The sequence below is a fragment of the Zingiber officinale genome, chromosome 3B, assembly GCF_018446385.1.
Source record: "Zingiber officinale cultivar Zhangliang chromosome 3B, Zo_v1.1, whole genome shotgun sequence".
Classification (NCBI taxonomy): Eukaryota; Viridiplantae; Streptophyta; class Magnoliopsida; order Zingiberales; family Zingiberaceae; genus Zingiber; species Zingiber officinale.
Window position 1 is genome coordinate 1,891,627 of NC_055991.1, and position 18,592 is coordinate 1,910,218.

Consider the following 18,592-nt stretch of genomic DNA (forward strand, 5'->3'; position numbering starts at 1 on the left):
CGTGGGACCCTCCTCGCCCTTTTCTTTATTAATTAAGTAATTAATTAATCAATTAATTAATTAATTAATTAATGCCTTTTCCACCTTCCAACATCATGCATGCTTCTTCTTCCCATCTCTCAGCTTTCACAACAGCATGCAACAATATAAATAAAAGTTTCAAAACAGTAATTAATTGACAGGAAAAATTCGCATGGTGATAATCTTATTGAAAGGAGTGTGACTTTGTTGTTGCTCTCGTGAAAGCATTTTTTTTTTGGAAAAAAAATTTTTAAAAATAGTAGTAAAAGTTGTTGTTTATTATTATATATATAATCCAGTTGACTTGGCCAGTGGCTTCTAGTGCACAAAGGTAGCAAGGAGGAAGGGGAACGGGGGGTCAGTCTGAGTGTGAGTGGGCGAAGGGACCCACTCACGGAAGAGGGATATATGATGGGAGCGTGGGGCCCGGCGTGGACTGGCCCCGATCATTAGGACGCCCCTTGTAGTCTTTGGATGGTGGCCCCGCACCAAACACGTGGGCCACGGTTTACACGTTGCTAGCCGATCAGGGTGAGTTGGTCGAATTGAGCCGAACCGGATACCTCGGCCCGGTCGGAGAATCAAAGATCAATCGAATTCAGTGGAAAGTAAGCGTCAGATCACCATTTTATATTTATTCTAAAAGTAATTATTCTTTCTTTATTTTATTTTGTAAAGAGTCCAATCGCTAGCCGATTGAGTTGACATATACAAATTGATGATGAACCAATTTGTCGATCAAGCTGACTAGATCAAACATGTTCTCTAATCTAATTATAGTGATTCAGATCGATCATATAAGTCGATGATGCTGAAGGAACAAATCTACCTAAAAACACTAAACAAGGCGATTATGCCAAACAAATTATAAGCCGAATGGACCAATTGTAAATTGTTTCACCAAGAGCTATTCTATCATTATATATACACACTGTTCTTTATTTATCATTTAGGGTTTCTTGAACAAAATTAAGAAATAAGTATTGCTATTCTATTCCTCATCAATTCAACTCTTGTTCTATGAACCAACCCAAGATTGGATTTCATGCCATCCTTAAGATCCACCAAGCATGCTGTTGAATGATTTTTTTTTTTTGAAAAAAAAGTAAATATGTAATCACAAGCAAACTAATTAGGAAACAAAGTTTCACTTCTAAACAATTCACAAGATCTATCAGCCAATTAATCAAACAATCAACACCAAATGCATAAATTCCCATTCCTATCAGCAGAAGCCAAAGCTTTTCCCAGCCCACTCCACGAGCATGACACGACTGGCGACGAATGCCCTTCCAAAATGCTCAAACCGTTGTCCTTTACCCTCGACCATATGTGGACTGATCCATCAGCTGACCCAGCCGCAATGCAGTTCTCGTCGGCGCTGATACACGATCTGCTCCAGTTCGATGCCACTCTGTTCCCGCTGGCTCTGAATGTCCCACACACTTCTAATGTTCTCAGGTCGAATAAATTGTGCAGGTTGTCCCTCCCACTAGTCAGCACCAGGTTACCACTTTGTGATACGCAAACTGATGTGACTGCCTGAGAATGTGCAGCTACTTCACTTATCGTTTTCCCCATCCGGCTGTCCCATATCCGAAGGTTTCCGTCCACATGACCGGAGCAGAAGGTGAGCCCGTCCAAGCTATAGGAAAGTGCGTTGCAGTTGCTCTGGGAGATGATGGTGTTAGTGCAGTAACCTTTCATTAGGTCCCACACTTTGATGGTATGATCATAGGCAGCACTGACTAAATTGCGGTTAGAGACTTTGCTAGCATCGACAGTGCAAACTTTCTCGGTGTGGCCAGTCAGTGTGTGGCGTACCCGACCAGAACTGGCTTCCCACACATAAAGGTTATTTGAACTGCTTGCTGCAATGATGGATCGGTTGTCGTGTGTAACAGCAAGGTCAAGTATTGACCCAAGGCAGCCATGGAGAGTGGATACTAGGGTTCCAGAGTTGCTATCCCAGATCTTAACTGTTCGATCCTGACCACCACTGATCAACTTATCGGAATTGTTTTGAAACAAAATGGCAGCGCACCCACCTTCATGACTCTGGATGGTGTGCTTGCAGTAAGACGGAATTGTTGACTCGACATGATCTACATATCCTGCTTCCCTTTGGCGAACTACTCCGTCGACTTGTTGCTTGGCAAGTTGTTCGATGCTGGACATCTTGAATTGTTGCATCACGTAGTCATACATTGCATTAACCTGTTAACATGATGAGCATTATATGAACTGATGAAGAGACTTTATAGCCTGAGATGTTGAACAAATTCAAACAACTCAAATTTGAAGAAAAATGAATGTGAGACAGATTAAGCAAGGTAGAAAACTCAATGCAAGAAACTTGTTTATGATCAAGAACATACATACAAACAAAAGTAACGTTTTGGAGAATATCAAAAGTGAATAATGAATAATTCAAAAACATTTTTTTGGTTCTCGATTCAACCAATGTTTCATGAGCCTAAGTACATAAACAAACATTTATCTAGCATGATCCATAGGTAGGTAACAGACAAAATAAAATTTCTCAAGTACCAAAAGAGCCCAAGGAATAACCAATAAACTACCTACTCAGAGGCTTTGTTTGGCCATTGTTGCCAGATTTTAGTCTAGCATAACCCCTTATACATATATATATAATGGATTTTAAAGCTGAAGACAATATAAAGAGGAAGTTGGACAATAGCTTATTAACAAATGTTAAAGGATTCAAATATTTCTTCCCAATTGTCCAGTAAGCTGAATACATCTATAAGACATTTATAAAGATCCTAGTGAATGTTTGGAGTATTGCAGTCAAAATGAAGACTAAGTAGAAAACCTTCAGGTATAAACTGGAATAAAGTGCTATATAAGTAATCATACATGAGATAGCAAAAATTCAAGTAAACTTTAACTCATTCGACTAAATATTCTATAAAACACATTAAGATAGGAGAACATTTGGCACATGTATATGCTATGATTAAATACCTCATTCAGCTTTTCTGCAGAATTCATTTTCTCCAGCATCCATCTATCAATTAATTCCTTGTTCTCTGACTCTGTTTTTATCAGCTTTATTCTAATCTCCTCAAGTTGTGCCTTAATTGACTGATTTTCACTAATTAACAAATCCAATGCTTTTGTCTTTTCCTCTAAATCATGACTAAGTTGTAGGTTTTCTTCCCTGAAATATTAATTTATATCAGGTTTATTAGAACTTTGGTCAGCTAACAATAGCATTCACTTCAAAGTAGAAGATACTGCAGCACTCAAGCAACCTTGTTTGTGACATCTCAATTTGCAAATTGGTGAGCAATTCTTCTTTCTCTTGAACAAGGGCTTTTGCTTCCCTGCATTCTGCAATTTCAGTGACAAGTTGATCGGACAATCGTGTATGAGCTTTGTAATATTGTTGCAGTTCTAGTTCAAGCTTTTCAGCTTTCTCCTTCCACTCCAAGCCCTGCTTGTGATATTAATCAAAGAATAAATAAAGTAAAACAAAAATAACCTAGAGAAGCTGATTTTTTTTCCACAATCTGCATTACATGGAAGAATTGAGACAATCAAGTAAACATGTCATCATCATATTGAGATGACCAAGTTTATGGTGGGAGGAAACCTTGTCATGTGGTAAGAAAGAGCAAAAAGAGTAATGTTGATATTGATGAACAGCGTACGTTAGCAAACAGTACGTGGAGTTTCATAAAGATTGAAGGTCTTTTATCCCTCTGCATTATTTATATTCTCCCTTCTATTTCCTACCACAATCTAAGAAAGGACAGAAACCCAAATAACCTTATTGAAAATGCACAAATTTCTTACTTCTCTTAGTTTGGGCGGTGAAAAATGAAAAATTAACCTTTAATGAAGAATAGGGAGGATAACAATTAGCATAGATGACTCAAATAGTTTGTGTCTCATTGATCTTGTTTCTTAAAGTGAATTTTTTGTGTTTTCCTTGAGAAACTAGATGCCCTCACATTGAATATCTCCATAATTGTACAGATATATACATACTCAAATTAGCATTTTTTACATGACAACAAAAAATGAGCCATTATGTATAAGTTCATGCGGCAAATTGGCTGCTTGAAAGATTGCAAGGTTATAATTGAAAACAACTGGATGAAAATAATTAACATTATTAGATCTATATTTTAGCAAATGAAAAATATTAACATACTGATAAACCAAGTGGTTTAACCGAGAAATGACAACAGAGCCATATAAATGTGACGGGACCTTTCAGTATGAAATAATAGGAATCAACCAACTAAATGGACAAATTTTGGAAATCAAGGACAAGTATAAGATGCTTGTGTAAACATATCTAGACTGGCATTAGTCACGTTTGAAGCCCAACATAGAAAAATTTGACTTCTTCTATAATGACTTAATGAGGTCTTAAAATCCAACCTCTTTCGTAGTCTATTGATTAGTTTCATCAGGTGTAGTAGTGTAGCTCAGTGATTTAAGAATTAATACTTAGACCATACACAAAGTTAGCAAATGAATAAATTGTACGTTTTATGGTATGAAATTATATATATCCAGAACAGAACAAGTTTGAGAGAAGAAGCATTCAGACTATCTAGCTGCATTAATTTCTAAACCTCAAGACAGCACAAGAATTTCAGATAATCAGCCTATTTTACTTTCTGTACTCACTATTCAGAATAGATTTCTCACTTTCTCACCATAACAACAAAATCAAGTCAGAATTCTATGAATTTTAGCACAATGGCCAAATAAAATCATATATTGTTGATTTTATAATTTGTAAATCCTTAGAAAATTTGAACACTCAAAGCCCAAAGATGAAGAAATAAAGAAAGAATCAGTCTTTTCCCAGGTCCATGATCTAATAATATGGACATACCTGTGCCACGAGGGGTCTGGAGAGTGCATTGATAGCTGGAGCATGGGCGCCTTCCTCAGCCAAGTGCCGTTTACGAAGGGCTTGGATGGCACACCTAATAGCAGCCTTCCCAATCTCCTCTGAATTCCTAGAAAAGCAAGAAAATATGAGGACAATGTTGTAGCATACTGTAGCAAGATAACTATCTCTACTCAGAGGAAACAAGAAAGATTACATGTCACTGAATCTAAGCATCAACAGCGAATCACGTGGATCTAAATCATTGATGAATCTTTGTCTTCCTCTGAGGCAGCGGATTGACAGGGAGGATAGCAAAGGCAGCAAGCAAGAAAAGGCGAAGGAACCTATTTGTTGGCTGCAACTTTCATCATCAGCGAGGTAAAATCACAAAAGTATAATGGCCTTCTAAACAAAATAAGAAATTTTAAGTAAATCATATTCTCAAGTAAATCATATTCTCAAATAATTAATTTAAAAAATATGAAATGTAAATAATTTTAAATGACAAATATCTGTATGCATTTATTATAATGAACAATTATATACATTATAGTTATCAAGAAAAATCATTTCAGTAAATTAATTTTCATAAATAAATTTAAAATATCAAAAATAAGAAATGCTAAAATTAGGTAAACATATATTTAATTGAATGAAATTAGTTTGATGGAATGAAATTAATCAATTTGGCCATTTATAAAAATTTAAAGATATATTTATCTATCAATTAAAATTTGCATTTATCTCTCTCTCTTTTAATAAAAAAAATCTTTGATATTTTTTCAATCACTTAAGCTATTTCACCAACTAGATAGAGAGCATTTTGGTAAAAAATAAAAAATAAAAGGAGGGGCTTGCTTTCGGCTCTTTGAAACAGAGAAGTCTAACTTGGGCATTTCCCAATATTATTTTTCTCTCTTATTACTGATTACTATATTCTTAATGTTACTCTATGTATATAATACATCTTTGAAATGATAATGATTAATAATTTAAATCAATGTAGTAGATAGTTGGACCTATTCTTTTTATATATGTGATTGTCCAAAAAGTATGTATACTAGAGAGAACAGATAATTGGCAGATAGAGATAGATGAGAATATGTAGATGAATGCAAATGAGAATTTTGAATAGAATGCTACAAAGCAAGTAGACATTCTTCATGAGCCTTAGGTAGAGTACTTGGGTAGAAAATTCAGCGGATGGAAAGTCCAGTGGGTGGATTTTCTAAATTTTCCATCTTTCTTACAATTAGATTGATGGATGAATTCAATGGAAAACCATATGATAGAGAGATTCCACTTCACTGTAGTTTTGATTAAAATCCAATAGAGGCAAAACCTTGATGAATCACACATGTAAAACAAACATGCTTTATTTGACAGAATGTTCACCCACAATTTCGATATGTGACTTGAAAAGAATTTTACGCTTTATTCAACATAAAACAAACATGCTTGATCACTAGTGAAATTGTCTTATCAACTTTTGTAAACAAAGCCTGTGAACAGTTCATAAACAGTTGTTCACAAACGTATACGAGGCTCAATTAGGCCTTTCTTTAGACTTCAATCAAAATATACAATATCTCGTCTGTTTATTTTTTTTATATCCTAAACATTTTTGCGTTACAAATTCAATATAATAAGTTAAAATGAGTGATAGCATTATTTATTGGGTCAATGATTAAACTAAACTATAAGGACAACCATATCGCTGATTGAGTTTGATAAAAGCTCAAGAATGGCTCGATCTCCCTAAGCTTTTTTAATAAACAAGCTTGTGCAATCTCAGTAAGATAATTAAACAAGTTAAAACATTGTCAAGCTAGCTCCTTTACAGGCGCACATCCATGGGGTACCAAAAACCATTAGAGGTGAAGCTAAAGAATCAAAATAAAAGGTGGAACAGATAGAGAGAGAGAGAGAAAAAGAAGGGAAAATTTTAGCTCAGAAATTAAAATGGCTACCCTAGATGATAAACCTAAAGATTTTCATGATAAATCTGCCTAAACTATTTAATTTGCATCTAGAGATACAATCAACATAATGATGTTGTATCCATATCTCCAAGCATCTAAATCAACACGAGTCTTCTTCCAAAAACATCATCGACTGTTCGATCAAAAAGATAATTGAACATACATACTCCAAAAACGGAAATTAAACACACACACACACACACACACACAAATGATTTTCTGACCTCTGTCCTGCATCAATGGAGTCGAACAGGAACAACTACGTCGTCTAGGAGAAAAGGAAGCTCCAGCCGCTGGATTCTGAAAATTGGATGTTGCGGGAGAGAGAGCACAGCCCGCGGTCAGGATAGATTGATCTGAGGGATCAAGGGACGGTATTGGCGTGCGAGGACGAAGAAACAAAGGTCGTGAAAAGAACAGAAAACTGACTCGCCAGAGAAAGGGCGATGACCGACGGAGAGCAGTCGGAAGGAAGAAGGGGAAAACTATCCAGAGAGATCGGATAAACGAGATCGAAAAGGAAAGGAGAAGGAATCGCCTCCGAGAGAGGCGACTGAGTTGGGCGACGACGGCGAGGTACAGAGATCACGATGGGAAGGGGACGAGGGCGGCGGTGGGTGTCGGGGCAAATACGCGAAAAACAAAAAGAAAATAGAAATAAATAAATATCAATTACTTTTTTGGCATCATAATTAATAAATAAATTACTGTGTTAACACTTCTCTAAATCAATTAATTTTCATTTTTCTAAAATATGTCATACTAATTGAAATAATCTAAAACTAAAATAAACTATTTTTTATTTTTAAATTACTATCTATACTGTTTTAATAAAATCTAAAATGTTTTGAACTCTATTTTCTTTTAAAAAAAATACCACTTAATTACATCTATAATGCTAACTCTCCAACATTAACATTTGGGAAAAAAAAAACCGGAGACGAAATGTGACTATAGCCGTGAATTTGGATTCATCGATTAAATTAGTTAATCCCATCGAATAATCTAAATGAATTGTGTTAGAATTTTATCAATCTAAATCTACTAGGTACAGGCATTTCTAGACATGTGATTTGCATAGCCGATCTATTGAGAAATACATATTAGATAAATTTTATATCAATTTATTATCTTTATAAAATTAATATTTTCATCCTAATTTATGTGTATTTATATTTAAAATATCTATTTTTAAATACACGTGATCGATGAAATATTTCTGAAATAAAATATGTAACTTTTTTTTATAGACCTATGGATTGACCCATCTAAACTATAATTCACTTTGGACTGAGTTGGGTTGTAAATTTTTTAATCTGTCAAAATGACGAGTTAACTCACCCCGCCCTGCCAAATGACTACCCTACCACACAGTGACGGATCTAGGGGGGAGCGGGTGTGTGCTTCAGCACCCCCTTGCTCTCGGAAAATTCCATCAGTATGTTGCAGTCCGAGGGGCAACGAGAAGAAAGACAAACTTTACCTCCCTTCTTTGAGCACCATTTTCTTTTTTTGTCTGGATCCGTCACTGGGCACCACATGTTGATATGTCCTACCATGAGTTGATATGTTTGACAGCTCTAACTATGAGGAGCGCTTAGGATGAAGGGTTAATTCCCGACGAACACATATCCTGAGGGAAGGGGTTAATTTTCATAGGAATCCAATTAACTAGAGAGTAACAACTTTACTACAATTAGACAGAAGGTTAATTATCGATAGACCTATTCTTTTACGAAAAAAATTCCTCCCATCTTCTATCCACTTAATGAACAACTATAAACTGATCTTGTGGGATGGGTTATAAGGGACGCTCGTGGGACGAATTACGAGAGACACTTAGATTGAGTATAATTACTGCTACCATGAAAAAAAATAAATTTATTATAATTAAAAAAAATAAAAATAATTACATCGTTATTTATTATTATAAACTCTCAAATTAATAATTTAATTTTATTTGTATGGATATTAATAACTTCACAGATAAACTTGAAGTCCCGGTAAATGGTGTAATGGACATAAATTTGAATGTATTTATTTAATATATATATTTTATTTGATTAGTGTCCCATATAATGCGTAAATACTAATATATAATATATATCTATAAGGACAAAATCATTTTTAAAAAAAAAACCATAAATATAACTTCGTTATTGAGAATATTAATAAATTAATGAGTTTGTCTATCGATCATCATAGATATTCTCGGATGTTTGACCTCCGGTTTGACTCGACCCGGTCAAAATGCGATTTGGATTCTGATAACACTCGTAAATCACGTGCGGGCGTCGAAGGCCCAACATCCACAGAACATTGCTGGACATCCTTGGAATCGCCTACTTTCTTCCTCTTCTCCCATCGACCGTGTCCCATCAGGCGACGACGAAGCTTTAGGGCGAATCATCCATCGCCGGAGAAGAATTCACCTTCAATGACGCTCGGTGGTTCCGGTGGATCCAGCGTCGTCGGTGAGTTCTCCGCTTATCTATTCTAATTTAGACAATTAGGTATTTTACGCTGACCAAACGGTCAAACTTTTGCTGGGAACTCCTCATCCATGGGTTTTCTCGGAACAAGATCGTAGGATCTGGTTTAGGAATCGATGATCGGCACGATTGTTTCTCCTTGTGGCCGTGCCGGCCGTAATCATAGATTTATGAGAACTGAATTGCTGGATCTCTAGTAGTTTTTTTTTTTTTGTTGCCTTTCGGCAGATTTTTCAAACTCAATATCGACCCCAGGCTGCTGTGCTATCCGGTTGAGAGAAGCCCTGACATTGCTAACAATTGTTAAGTGTAATTAGTCATGTTAGATCTAATAGAGAGTGATCTATCAACTCCTACAAGTATCATATTCAAAGTCTGTTCCATGCACTCCTTATTTTAGACTCATTTGTTCTTTCAAAGAAGTATTCTTGATCGCTGTTGTCGAGTTGGTAAAGAGACTCCCTTTTTATTATGTCTGCCTGTGGTCTGGCTCATACTTCCTGTTCCACTGAAAAGAAGTATGCTTCCCACTTATCTATTTTAAAACCTTTTGCTCAAATTGCATAGAAAAAAATACTCTGATTAATCTTTTGCCTGACATCAGCATAAACAAAATTGAAGTTTCTTTGTGAAACTGACAGTTCATTATTTATCAGGAATTAGTGGAGCCACAGAGATATTGATTACTTCTTATGGTGCTCGTGTTGTTGTAGAAGAACCCATCTCGACCTAAGGGTGTCTTTGTTATTCCCTTATTTCTCTACTTCCTCTTTCCTCTTGTAGTTTATCTCCTCGGGCCTACCTTTGGGGGATTGTTTCTTTATCGTGTAAAGTTGTATACCAGGAGAAACCAATAAACATTCAGACACCAATCTGATAACAATTTAGACCCGATGACAAACCACTGTTGACTAAGACATTCTCTTGTACTGAACTGTTCCATCTCGTATCTATTTGAATCCTAAAACTCTTATATTATGTGATTTTGTGCAACTTTGGTTCTTTGGTAAAGGAGGTCAGCTCAATGCACCACTATGATGCTATCTAGGTTATTGCCAATGCTAGCATTCCTTGATTGATGTTATCTAGAAATTTGTTTCTTTTTTTTTTCACTCTGAAATGTTGCATAATTTATTAATTTCTCTGTTCATGGCAGATTAACATTTTCTCAGTAGAGTTGGTAACTTTTGCTAAACAATGTTAACATGTGCTTCAGGCATATTGATACAGATTCTTTTCTTATACCTTTTTTCCCCTTCTCTAGTGAATACAATCATTCAGTTTGGTCACACTCATCAATTGCCATAATCTTACCTTCATTTACTTCGCTTGCAGTTCCTCGGAACTTCAGATTGCTGGAAGAGCTTGAACGAGGAGAAAAGGGCATAGGAGATGGAACTGTAAGCTATGGTATGGATGATGGAGATGACATTTATATGCGATCTTGGACTGGAACAATAATAGGTCCTCATAATGTAAGATATTTTAGTTTAACACCTTGCCATATTTGGGCCATCATGATTTATTCTGCTAGCACTCTCACAGACTGTCCACGAGGGTCGCATCTATCAACTCAAGTTGTTCTGTGATAAAGACTATCCTGAGAAACCACCTAGTGTCCGATTCCATTCACGCGTCAACATGACTTGTGTCAATCCTGACACTGGAGTGGTAATCAATATCTGTTCAAAGAGTGATATTTTCATGGTGGTTCAATAATTTGATCTGCCCTGATGATTGATCAATAAAAACAGGTTGATCCAAGGAAATTTGCAGTTCTAGGGAACTGGCAAAGGGACTACACGATGGAATATATCTTGACCCAACTCAAGAAGGAAATGGCTACATCACACAATCGCAAACTGGTTCAACCTCCAGAGGGCACCTGCTTCTGAGACAATGAATTTCAAGCACGACAATGCTAGTTCCAAGGTGACTATCAGTGTTTCGATTAATCATTGAACTGAAGCTTTTCATTGGGTGCTGCATAATGAACTTTCGATATATATATGTCAGTGTAGAGTGTGTTGTAAAAGTTGACTGCAACGAATTGTTATAATCTATCATCAAACTCGTTGTTCTGTTGACCTTTTCTTATCTGAAAATCTATTATCTTTGCATTGTTGGTCAGCTTCTCAGACTTCTGTTGGCATAAAGTGGGTTTGGTTGATAGGAACAACTATTTCATTCGCCATGGATTCTGTTAAAATAAGCATTCTTATATTATATTTGTTGTGAAAATGAACATGGAATGACACAAGTTCACAAGGAGTAACTATTTCTCTTTCTATTCCACTTTATCTAGTTTATGCTTGAAATACTTTATATTCTTACTTGATTCAGCCCTTGAAATAATATATATTATGAACATAGACTCGGCTTATCGTTGTGCCTGCAGGGACAGACAATCTAGTTGAGTTGAGTTGAGAAGGGCAAGCAATTAGAATGGACCAATTAGGTTGGATGTGTCCGTTGGGTTCGCGAGTTAGATGAATTGAGTGGGTCGGATGGGCTGAAAAGTTTTGTGGGCAGACCACTTAGGCTGGTTGGGCTAGATGGTTCAGAGCCAGACTGAGAAGGAGAACCAGAGGTGGTTGTTGGTCTGTCTGATCAGGTAAGAAAGGTAATGGGTCGCACTTAGACACATCACGTTGTTATGAAAACTACTACTTGTCTATTCCTTTTTAACATTTACTTGTTCCCATCATTCCTATTCAATTCCTTGTACATTCTATTCCCTAGAAATGGACATTCCATCCATTTCTTGTCTAGTAATTGATTGCATAAGGCTGGAATCAGAGCTTTCGTTACACCTTATGATGGTAACTTGGACACAGCACATGCTACCCTTCATGGCCTTGACCATGCTTAGCAAAGCATAGTGCCAGATTTCGACAGCAACTGTTTCTTGGAGTTGCTTCTCATAACATTCCCTGAGCTCGAAAAACTTAGATCGCACAGATGCATGCATCATTGTTCTCTAATCTTTGTTAGTAGGTAAGGTTTTATGATCAGCACTAAAGATAAGATTCAATTATGAGTTTGGGTTTTTCATGTGTTGTCCTGCTTTCTCCAGCTGCCATTAGCATTGAGTGTCTTGTCGCTTCATTAGCGATAGGTACGGGGATGAAGGATGACTGTGATATGGGGCATTGGTGGAAATTTGTAACTAGTCGCGCTGTTTGAATGGGAATGGCAGTAAAGATCCATAGTAAACTCGAGCTACTTAAACTCCTCAAGGTCCTCTTAACTATGATCCTATGTGAATCATAAAACAAGCTAGCGTACGCGCTCACAATGTATACAAATCTATACATGTAGGGCGACGAGTGCGTCTATACTGACTTTAGAATACAAAATTGTTGGACTTCCAATATGCTTAAAGCATTTAGATATATTGATTTGGTCTCTCCTCTATTATCATTGTTTTCGATTCTATTGATTGATGGCAAATTGGCAATGCCCCATATATACATTGCCCCTAGTGCTGTAGTGCAGTGTAGTAGAAGAGCGTTAAGTTGTCACTCAGGTGTCCGTGGTTCAATCTTTAGCTACGATACATTTGTATGAATTTTTTCTCTAAATGAGGAATACAATCACAGAATGTTAGACTTTTGGGTCGTCTACCGTGAGTGTTTTCCAATTTATTTTGACGACCAGAAAAAATTTGTGGAGCTGAATCAATCGTCCTACGATGTTATTTGGTTCCATATTTTTTATTTTTTACATTGCATTTACTCCAAATAACACAATGTATTGCAATTAATTGCGACAATTAGAATGAGTATTATTTGAAATAAATAAGAATTCATAAAAGTGGGGTATTTTAGGCAATAAGGTGGTTGTAGTTTTAAAGCCTAACAAAATGAGCTTGAAAGCTGCTCGTGAGAAGCATCACACGTTGATGTCGATAAGTCATGTGAGAAACGCGACAATTAGGTTAAAGTTTAATTAGATAAACTTCATTGTTCTTGATTTATCACGAGAGCATAGAGACATTGAGGAGGTTTCTAGAAGTACTTTTATTATATTTTTCAAATATGGAGAGTCTTAGAGTATCCAAATCAGTTATTTTATTTAAAAATTTTATCTTAAATTTTGAATAGGATAGTTAAAAAAATCTTTATATCAATTAACCTATCCTTTCTCTAAATTTAGATTCGATGAATAATAATTCTCTAAATTTAGAGAATGAAATCTCTATCTTAAAATAAAATAATATTTCTTTTTAATCTCTCTCTTTCCACTCATTTTTTTCCATCTTTCTCATTCCACTTATTCCATAAATATAATAATAAAAAATAGATAAAAGAGAAGAAAATAATAAAAAATTAAGGATGATGAAAGTTGGAGGGTAGTTGATGTAATGTATAGTGAAAAATGATTGTCTAAATTTAATAAAATGAGTTATTTATTCTAAATTTTAGATATAGTAATAAGAAATTGATGTGGATGTTCGATAGTGTTGATTAATAAATATTAAAGAAATGATATTTATCGCGACAATTCGCCGCGACAACTTGCCGCGACAACTCATCGAGAACTACTGATCGGTCTGTAGACCGATCAGTAGTTCTCGATGAGTTGTCGCGGCAAGTTGTCGCGGCGAATTGTTACAGACCGATCAGTAGTTCTCGATGAGTTATCGCGGCAAGTTGTCGCGGCGAATTGTCGCGGCAAATATCATGTAATAAATTTAAAATTTCATTGCTCTTAATTTATACAATTAAGAAATAAAAGCATAAGCATTTTAAGGAGATTTATTGGAATATACTGATTTTGATTGGTTTTGGTTCGAAGAGATTCCAAAATTTTTAAATCTATCAATCAATTTCAGAAGAAATTGTCGTACGTGCCTGCGCAGTTGAGTAAAATGTTGTTTTTTTATTCTTAAATTTTAATTCATAATTTCAATTAAACATCTCGTTTATATATATCAATTTAACAATTTGATCCTTCTTAATACTATAATTCTGAATCCATAATAACGAGGTTCCCAATTATGTCGTTTTTTTTAACAATTCGGCCCTTGTAAATACTCACAATTCAACAAATTAATCCCACGAAATCGAACTACAGCCCGTCATTTCCCGGCGATCGCCGAGGCGAGGAGGGAGCGGAAGGCGACCTCGTCGCAGGGGACCGTGAGCCCATCGCGGTGTTCGAAGCCGAACTCCTCCTCCGCCAACCGGAGCAGCCTCTGGAACTCAGGGTGCTCCAGAGAGGAGATGGGCACGACGAAGCGGCTCCGGCGCTGCTCCCCCACTACGTACACCGCGAAGTGGCCCTTGGGCACGTCCGCTGGCGGCCGCCGCTCCTCCTCCTCCTCCATATCCCGCCCCTTCAAGCTCGAGCACCGCCTCAGTATCTGCTTCAGCACCGGGCTGCTTTGAATCATCTTGCTCTGCCTCCTCATTCCCATTGATGAAGCAGAGGAAGCGCGAGCAGAACAGAGCAGAAGAAGAAGAAGAGGAAACAGAGCAAGTTTGTATGCTTTGGGATGGAGAGTTGGGTGGGGGGTTTTATTTATGGATGCAATAAGGTGGAGTTGGATTCAAAAATAAAATATATAATAATAATAATTAGAAAGATTGTTTTTTATATATAAATTTATAATTTAATTCTTTTTTTTTTTCAAAAAAAGTTTATATATATATATATATATAAAATTGAATTGAATCCTTCATTGTTTATACTTTAGAATGTTTAAGCATTATCATTGGCTTTAATTAAATTGGTCGAGAGTAGCCAAACTTCTTTGCTAAAGGGTGGTTCTCGACCTCCTTGCAAGGAACATCTCCTAAGAACCATCATATGTTGCCCATTAAAGAAGTCTTTGTGCTACCTCCATTTCCATGGATGTCTTTTGCCTCTTTGACTATGACATGATTCTATGTAATGTCTTCAAATCATTGATCAATAAAAGTACATGATATGTTTCAACTTTGAGAGTACACAATATCTATGCATAGAAAAATATATAATATATTTATAGATAGATCCCTTAAATTTCATAATTTTAATAAGCATTTATAAATATGTTTGAACATACTATTCCATATCAGTAAAATTACTTATTATGTGAAAATTGCTACCATCTTGGAGGGTATTTTTGACATTTAAGATGATGATGTAATAAACACGTGAGTGTTATGGGATCTGGGCTGGGCTCCTAATGGGCTGGGAGATTTATTTCTGGAGGCCGAATAAGCCCAGCTCTATTTATAAATTATCGAGTCCAACCCTAGATACGTTTGATTTCTCTGGTGCGCGGGACGGAGGAAGGGCAGCGCGACGGCGGATAGGGCGGGGTAGGAGAATGAGTTCTCTTCTGAATCGTTTCCCCTGTATGAATTCCATTTCTTATCTGAAACTTTTGCTCATTGATCCGTTCGAATTTTCGTTTTAGATTGTGCGTATAAGTTCGTTTTAAACTTGAATCGATGGAGACGGCGGCGGCGGCGTATGGAGCAATGAAGCGGACTAAGATAGGGCTGGAACAGCCCCAGGAGGAGTTGCACCGCATCCGGATTACACTGTCCTCCAAGAACGTGAAGAATCTAGAGAAGGGTGAGGCGATGTTTGATCTGGCTCAAGCGGTTAACACTTATGTTTTGTTGTTTGTTTCGGGATTTTGATCGTGTTTTTGTCTGTTCAGTGTGCGCGGATCTTGTAAGGGGAGCGAAGGACAAGGGGCTGAATGTGAAGGGGCCTGTGAGAATGCCCACTAAGGTTCTTCACATCACCACCAGGAAATCTCCTTGTGGCGAAGGTATTATGACCCCTCTTCTGGGGGTTTTTCCTACAGTTTTTTTTCTCGTCATTTCTGTAGGCAGTTGGTTTCTCTGTGTACCATTAATGCCATGCTACTAATGCAAGTGTGTACTAAGTCGACATATATACTAATATTTTAATGCTAGTGTCTTAATTAGTTATTAATACATAATTATATGACTTGAAGTAGTATGTATTATAAAATTAGTCGACATATATACTAATATTTTAATGTTAGTGCCTTAAGTAGTTTTTAATTATGTATTATATGACTTGAAGTAGTATGTATTGTAAAAGTAGTCAATTTGTCTTGGGCACATTCAATACAACATAAGGTATAAGTAACCCATTGCAAGGTACGAGTTTCTCATTGCTAGTAGTATTGCAATTGATCAGAATATTTAGTCTAGTGATTATACAATTAAAAAGATATAATCACAAGTTTAAAAGTAGGCAGTAATAAAAGTTATAGTAATAAACACACAGTAACAATATGAGAGCCCCAAATATAGGAAGCAATTATACATTATCGATACAATAAGTATCTTGATGATCAAGGTGTTATTTTTTCGATTTTTTTTTTTCAATAAATCAAGCTGTTTATAACTCATGCATGGTTCAATTTCTCTGGTTATCTCTACTAAGTATCCTTTGATATAACAACTACAGGTTTGGGTATAACTTTTTAATTTTTTGAATTAATTTTCTTTTTGGGTTGAGTCTGATTGATTGAGCTTGGAAGATATTTATAAAGTTCAGTAGTAGCAAGTGTTGATAAATATAGTGCTAAGTGTGTGGTGCGGGTAGCACCTGGTTTTAGATGTGCAGCGACAAGGGTTGCCAACTAGATCTTTTTGGTTGACAATTGATTTTGTGGTTGAATGAAAGACAGGGAATGAGTTGCAGTGTCTTTTGATTGTCTCTATTTGAAGGAAGGTGGTTGCTTTGCTGTTGAGTTCTGAGGTAGCAAGGTGGTTCTGCTGTGCAGAACTACCAAAGAGTCGAAGCTAGTTTTTGTGGTAACCAAATAAGTTGAGTGGTTCTGCTGTGCAGAACTACCAAAGAGTTGAAGCTAGTGTTTGTGGTAACCAAATAAGTTGAGTTGGAGCAAGTCTCTCAACCTCAAACCAACGCCCACCAACCATGACCAGGTAACAGCAGCATCATATGGCAAGAGAGCTGTTCTTATGGAGATTGTCTGTTGACATTGGTGAGGAAATCAATAGACACTGGTTCTAATGTGTAGGAGATAATATTAAAATTATCTATCTATTTTTTCATGTTTCTAAATTAAGTCTCAATAAACATCAGCTGTTTGCATTTCTTTTCTTTTCTCTTATTTCTCTCCAAGTAAATAGATCAATATGGAATGCTAAATCAGGAATTCAATGTTGAACTTGTTCTTGTAGGAACAAACACATGGGATCGGTTTGAGCTCCGGATTCACAAGAGGGTTATTGATCTCCTCAGCTCTCCTGAGGTTGTGAAGCAGATCACCTCCATCACGATTGAACCTGGTGTTGAGGTTGAAGTGACAATTGCAGAGTCATAAAAAGCTTAATAGATATGCACTGCTATTTTTCTTGAAAAATAGTATGATTCTAAATTATGTATGTATTTCTCTTCATTATTGCGTCATTCCATTCCGTAAAAAGGATGGGGAACGAGTCACAATTAATAATTCCTTTAGAAGCATTGAACACTCGTTGCCGTTTTGGAATCTTTGATTTTAAATAGAGTTTTTGTTTTTCTAATAGTGTTTTTTTCTTCTTAAACACCCGTGCATATAGGTTCTTAAATTCAATTTTTAAAAATATTTATTTCTATATTTATTTCTATATTTATTTTTTCTAAGAAATATATTCTTTTAAATAGAATCCATAAATTTATTAGAACAAAAATTGATCCAAAATTCGGTGGCAAATTAAGAGGTTATTGATCTCCTCAGCTCTCCTGAGGTTGTGAAGCAGATCACCTCCATCACGATTGAACCTGGTGTTGAGGTTGAAGTGACAATTGCAGAGTCATAAAAAGCTTAATAGATATGCACTGCTATTTTTCTTGAAAAATAGTATGATTCTAAATTATGTATGTATTTCTCTTCATTATTGCGTCATTCCATTCCGTAAAAAGGATGGGGAACGAGTCACAATTAATAATTCCTTTAGAAGCATTGAACACTCGTTGCCGTTTTGGAATCTTTGATTTTAAATAGAGTTTTTGTTTTTCTAATAGTGTTTTTTTCTTCTTAAACACCCGTGCATATAGGTTCTTAAATTCAATTTTTAAAAATATTTATTTCTATATTTATTTCTATATTTATTTTTTCTAAGAAATATATTCTTTTAAATAGAATCCATAAATTTATTAGAACAAAAATTGATCCAAAATTCGGTGGCAAATTGTAAAAAACCCCTTGCTGCTGAAATTGGATGATCTTTGGG

General features: G+C 36.0%; 4 protein-coding genes across 6 annotated transcripts; 2 read left to right on the forward strand and 2 right to left on the reverse strand.

Annotated features, from left to right (window-relative positions):
* Positions 1–1,133: 1,133 nt before the first annotated feature.
* LOC122055474 (autophagy-related protein 16-like) lies at positions 1,134–7,528 on the reverse strand. 2 transcript variants are annotated; one of them, XM_042616929.1, is made up of 6 exons: positions 7,107–7,528; positions 5,115–5,255; positions 4,901–5,027; positions 3,300–3,481; positions 3,010–3,205; positions 1,134–2,238 (listed from the first exon to the last, which is right to left on the reverse strand). In XM_042616929.1, the coding sequence occupies exons 2-6, from the start codon at positions 5,132–5,134 to the stop codon at positions 1,216–1,218; spliced, it is 1,548 nt and encodes a 515-aa protein (XP_042472863.1). In that variant the 5' UTR covers positions 5,135–5,255; positions 7,107–7,528; the 3' UTR covers positions 1,134–1,215. The 2 variants fall into 2 exon arrangements, with proteins under 2 accessions (XP_042472863.1, XP_042472864.1); XM_042616930.1 differs by lacking the exon at positions 7,107–7,528 and having other exon boundaries at positions 5,115–5,274.
* Positions 7,529–9,171: 1,643 nt separating this feature from the next.
* LOC122055475 (ubiquitin-conjugating enzyme E2 variant 1D) lies at positions 9,172–11,504 on the forward strand. The gene is made up of 4 exons (XM_042616931.1): positions 9,172–9,356; positions 10,710–10,849; positions 10,920–11,045; positions 11,129–11,504. The coding sequence occupies exons 1-4, from the start codon at positions 9,320–9,322 to the stop codon at positions 11,267–11,269; spliced, it is 444 nt and encodes a 147-aa protein (XP_042472865.1). The 5' UTR covers positions 9,172–9,319; the 3' UTR covers positions 11,270–11,504.
* Positions 11,505–14,366: 2,862 nt separating this feature from the next.
* On the reverse strand, positions 14,367–14,837 carry LOC122055482 (auxin-responsive protein SAUR50-like). The gene has a single exon (XM_042616941.1). The coding sequence runs from the start codon at positions 14,794–14,796 to the stop codon at positions 14,458–14,460; it is 339 nt and encodes a 112-aa protein (XP_042472875.1). The 5' UTR covers positions 14,797–14,837; the 3' UTR covers positions 14,367–14,457.
* Positions 14,838–15,546: 709 nt separating this feature from the next.
* On the forward strand, positions 15,547–18,380 carry LOC122055481 (40S ribosomal protein S20-2-like). Of its 2 annotated transcripts, XM_042616940.1 has the most exons (5): positions 15,547–15,685; positions 15,784–15,944; positions 16,033–16,146; positions 17,558–17,601; positions 18,080–18,380. In XM_042616940.1, the coding sequence occupies exons 2-5, from the start codon at positions 15,818–15,820 to the stop codon at positions 18,176–18,178; spliced, it is 384 nt and encodes a 127-aa protein (XP_042472874.1). In that variant the 5' UTR covers positions 15,547–15,685; positions 15,784–15,817; the 3' UTR covers positions 18,179–18,380. The 2 variants fall into 2 exon arrangements, with proteins under 2 accessions (XP_042472874.1, XP_042472873.1); XM_042616939.1 differs by lacking the exon at positions 18,080–18,380 and having other exon boundaries at positions 17,558–17,902.
* The last annotated feature ends 212 nt before the right edge of the window (positions 18,381–18,592 follow it).

Coding starts and splice junctions, on each gene's coding strand:
- LOC122055482 (XM_042616941.1), bottom strand. CDS start 14,796: ATGGGAATGAGGAGGCAGAGCAAGATGATTCAAAGCAGCCCGGTGCTG.
- LOC122055481 (XM_042616940.1), top strand. CDS start 15,818: ATGGAGACGGCGGCGGCGGCGTATGGAGCAATGAAGCGGACTAAGATA. Junction 15,945..16,032: donor CGTGAAGAATCTAGAGAAGG/GTGAGGCGATGT, acceptor TTGTCTGTTCAG/TGTGCGCGGATCTTGTAAGG. Junction 17,602..18,079: donor AGCTCCGGATTCACAAGAGG/GTTATTGATCTC, acceptor GCAAATTAAGAG/GTTATTGATCTCCTCAGCTC.
- LOC122055474 (XM_042616929.1), bottom strand. CDS start 5,134: ATGCTTAGATTCAGTGACAT. Junction 5,028..5,114: donor ATGCTTAGATTCAGTGACAT/GTAATCTTTCTT, acceptor TTGCTTTTCTAG/GAATTCAGAGGAGATTGGGA. Junction 3,206..3,299: donor ATTGAGATGTCACAAACAAG/GTTGCTTGAGTG, acceptor TTAATATTTCAG/GGAAGAAAACCTACAACTTA.
- LOC122055475 (XM_042616931.1), top strand. CDS start 9,320: ATGACGCTCGGTGGTTCCGGTGGATCCAGCGTCGTCG. Junction 10,850..10,919: donor CAATAATAGGTCCTCATAAT/GTAAGATATTTT, acceptor GCACTCTCACAG/ACTGTCCACGAGGGTCGCAT. Junction 11,046..11,128: donor TCAATCCTGACACTGGAGTG/GTAATCAATATC, acceptor CAATAAAAACAG/GTTGATCCAAGGAAATTTGC.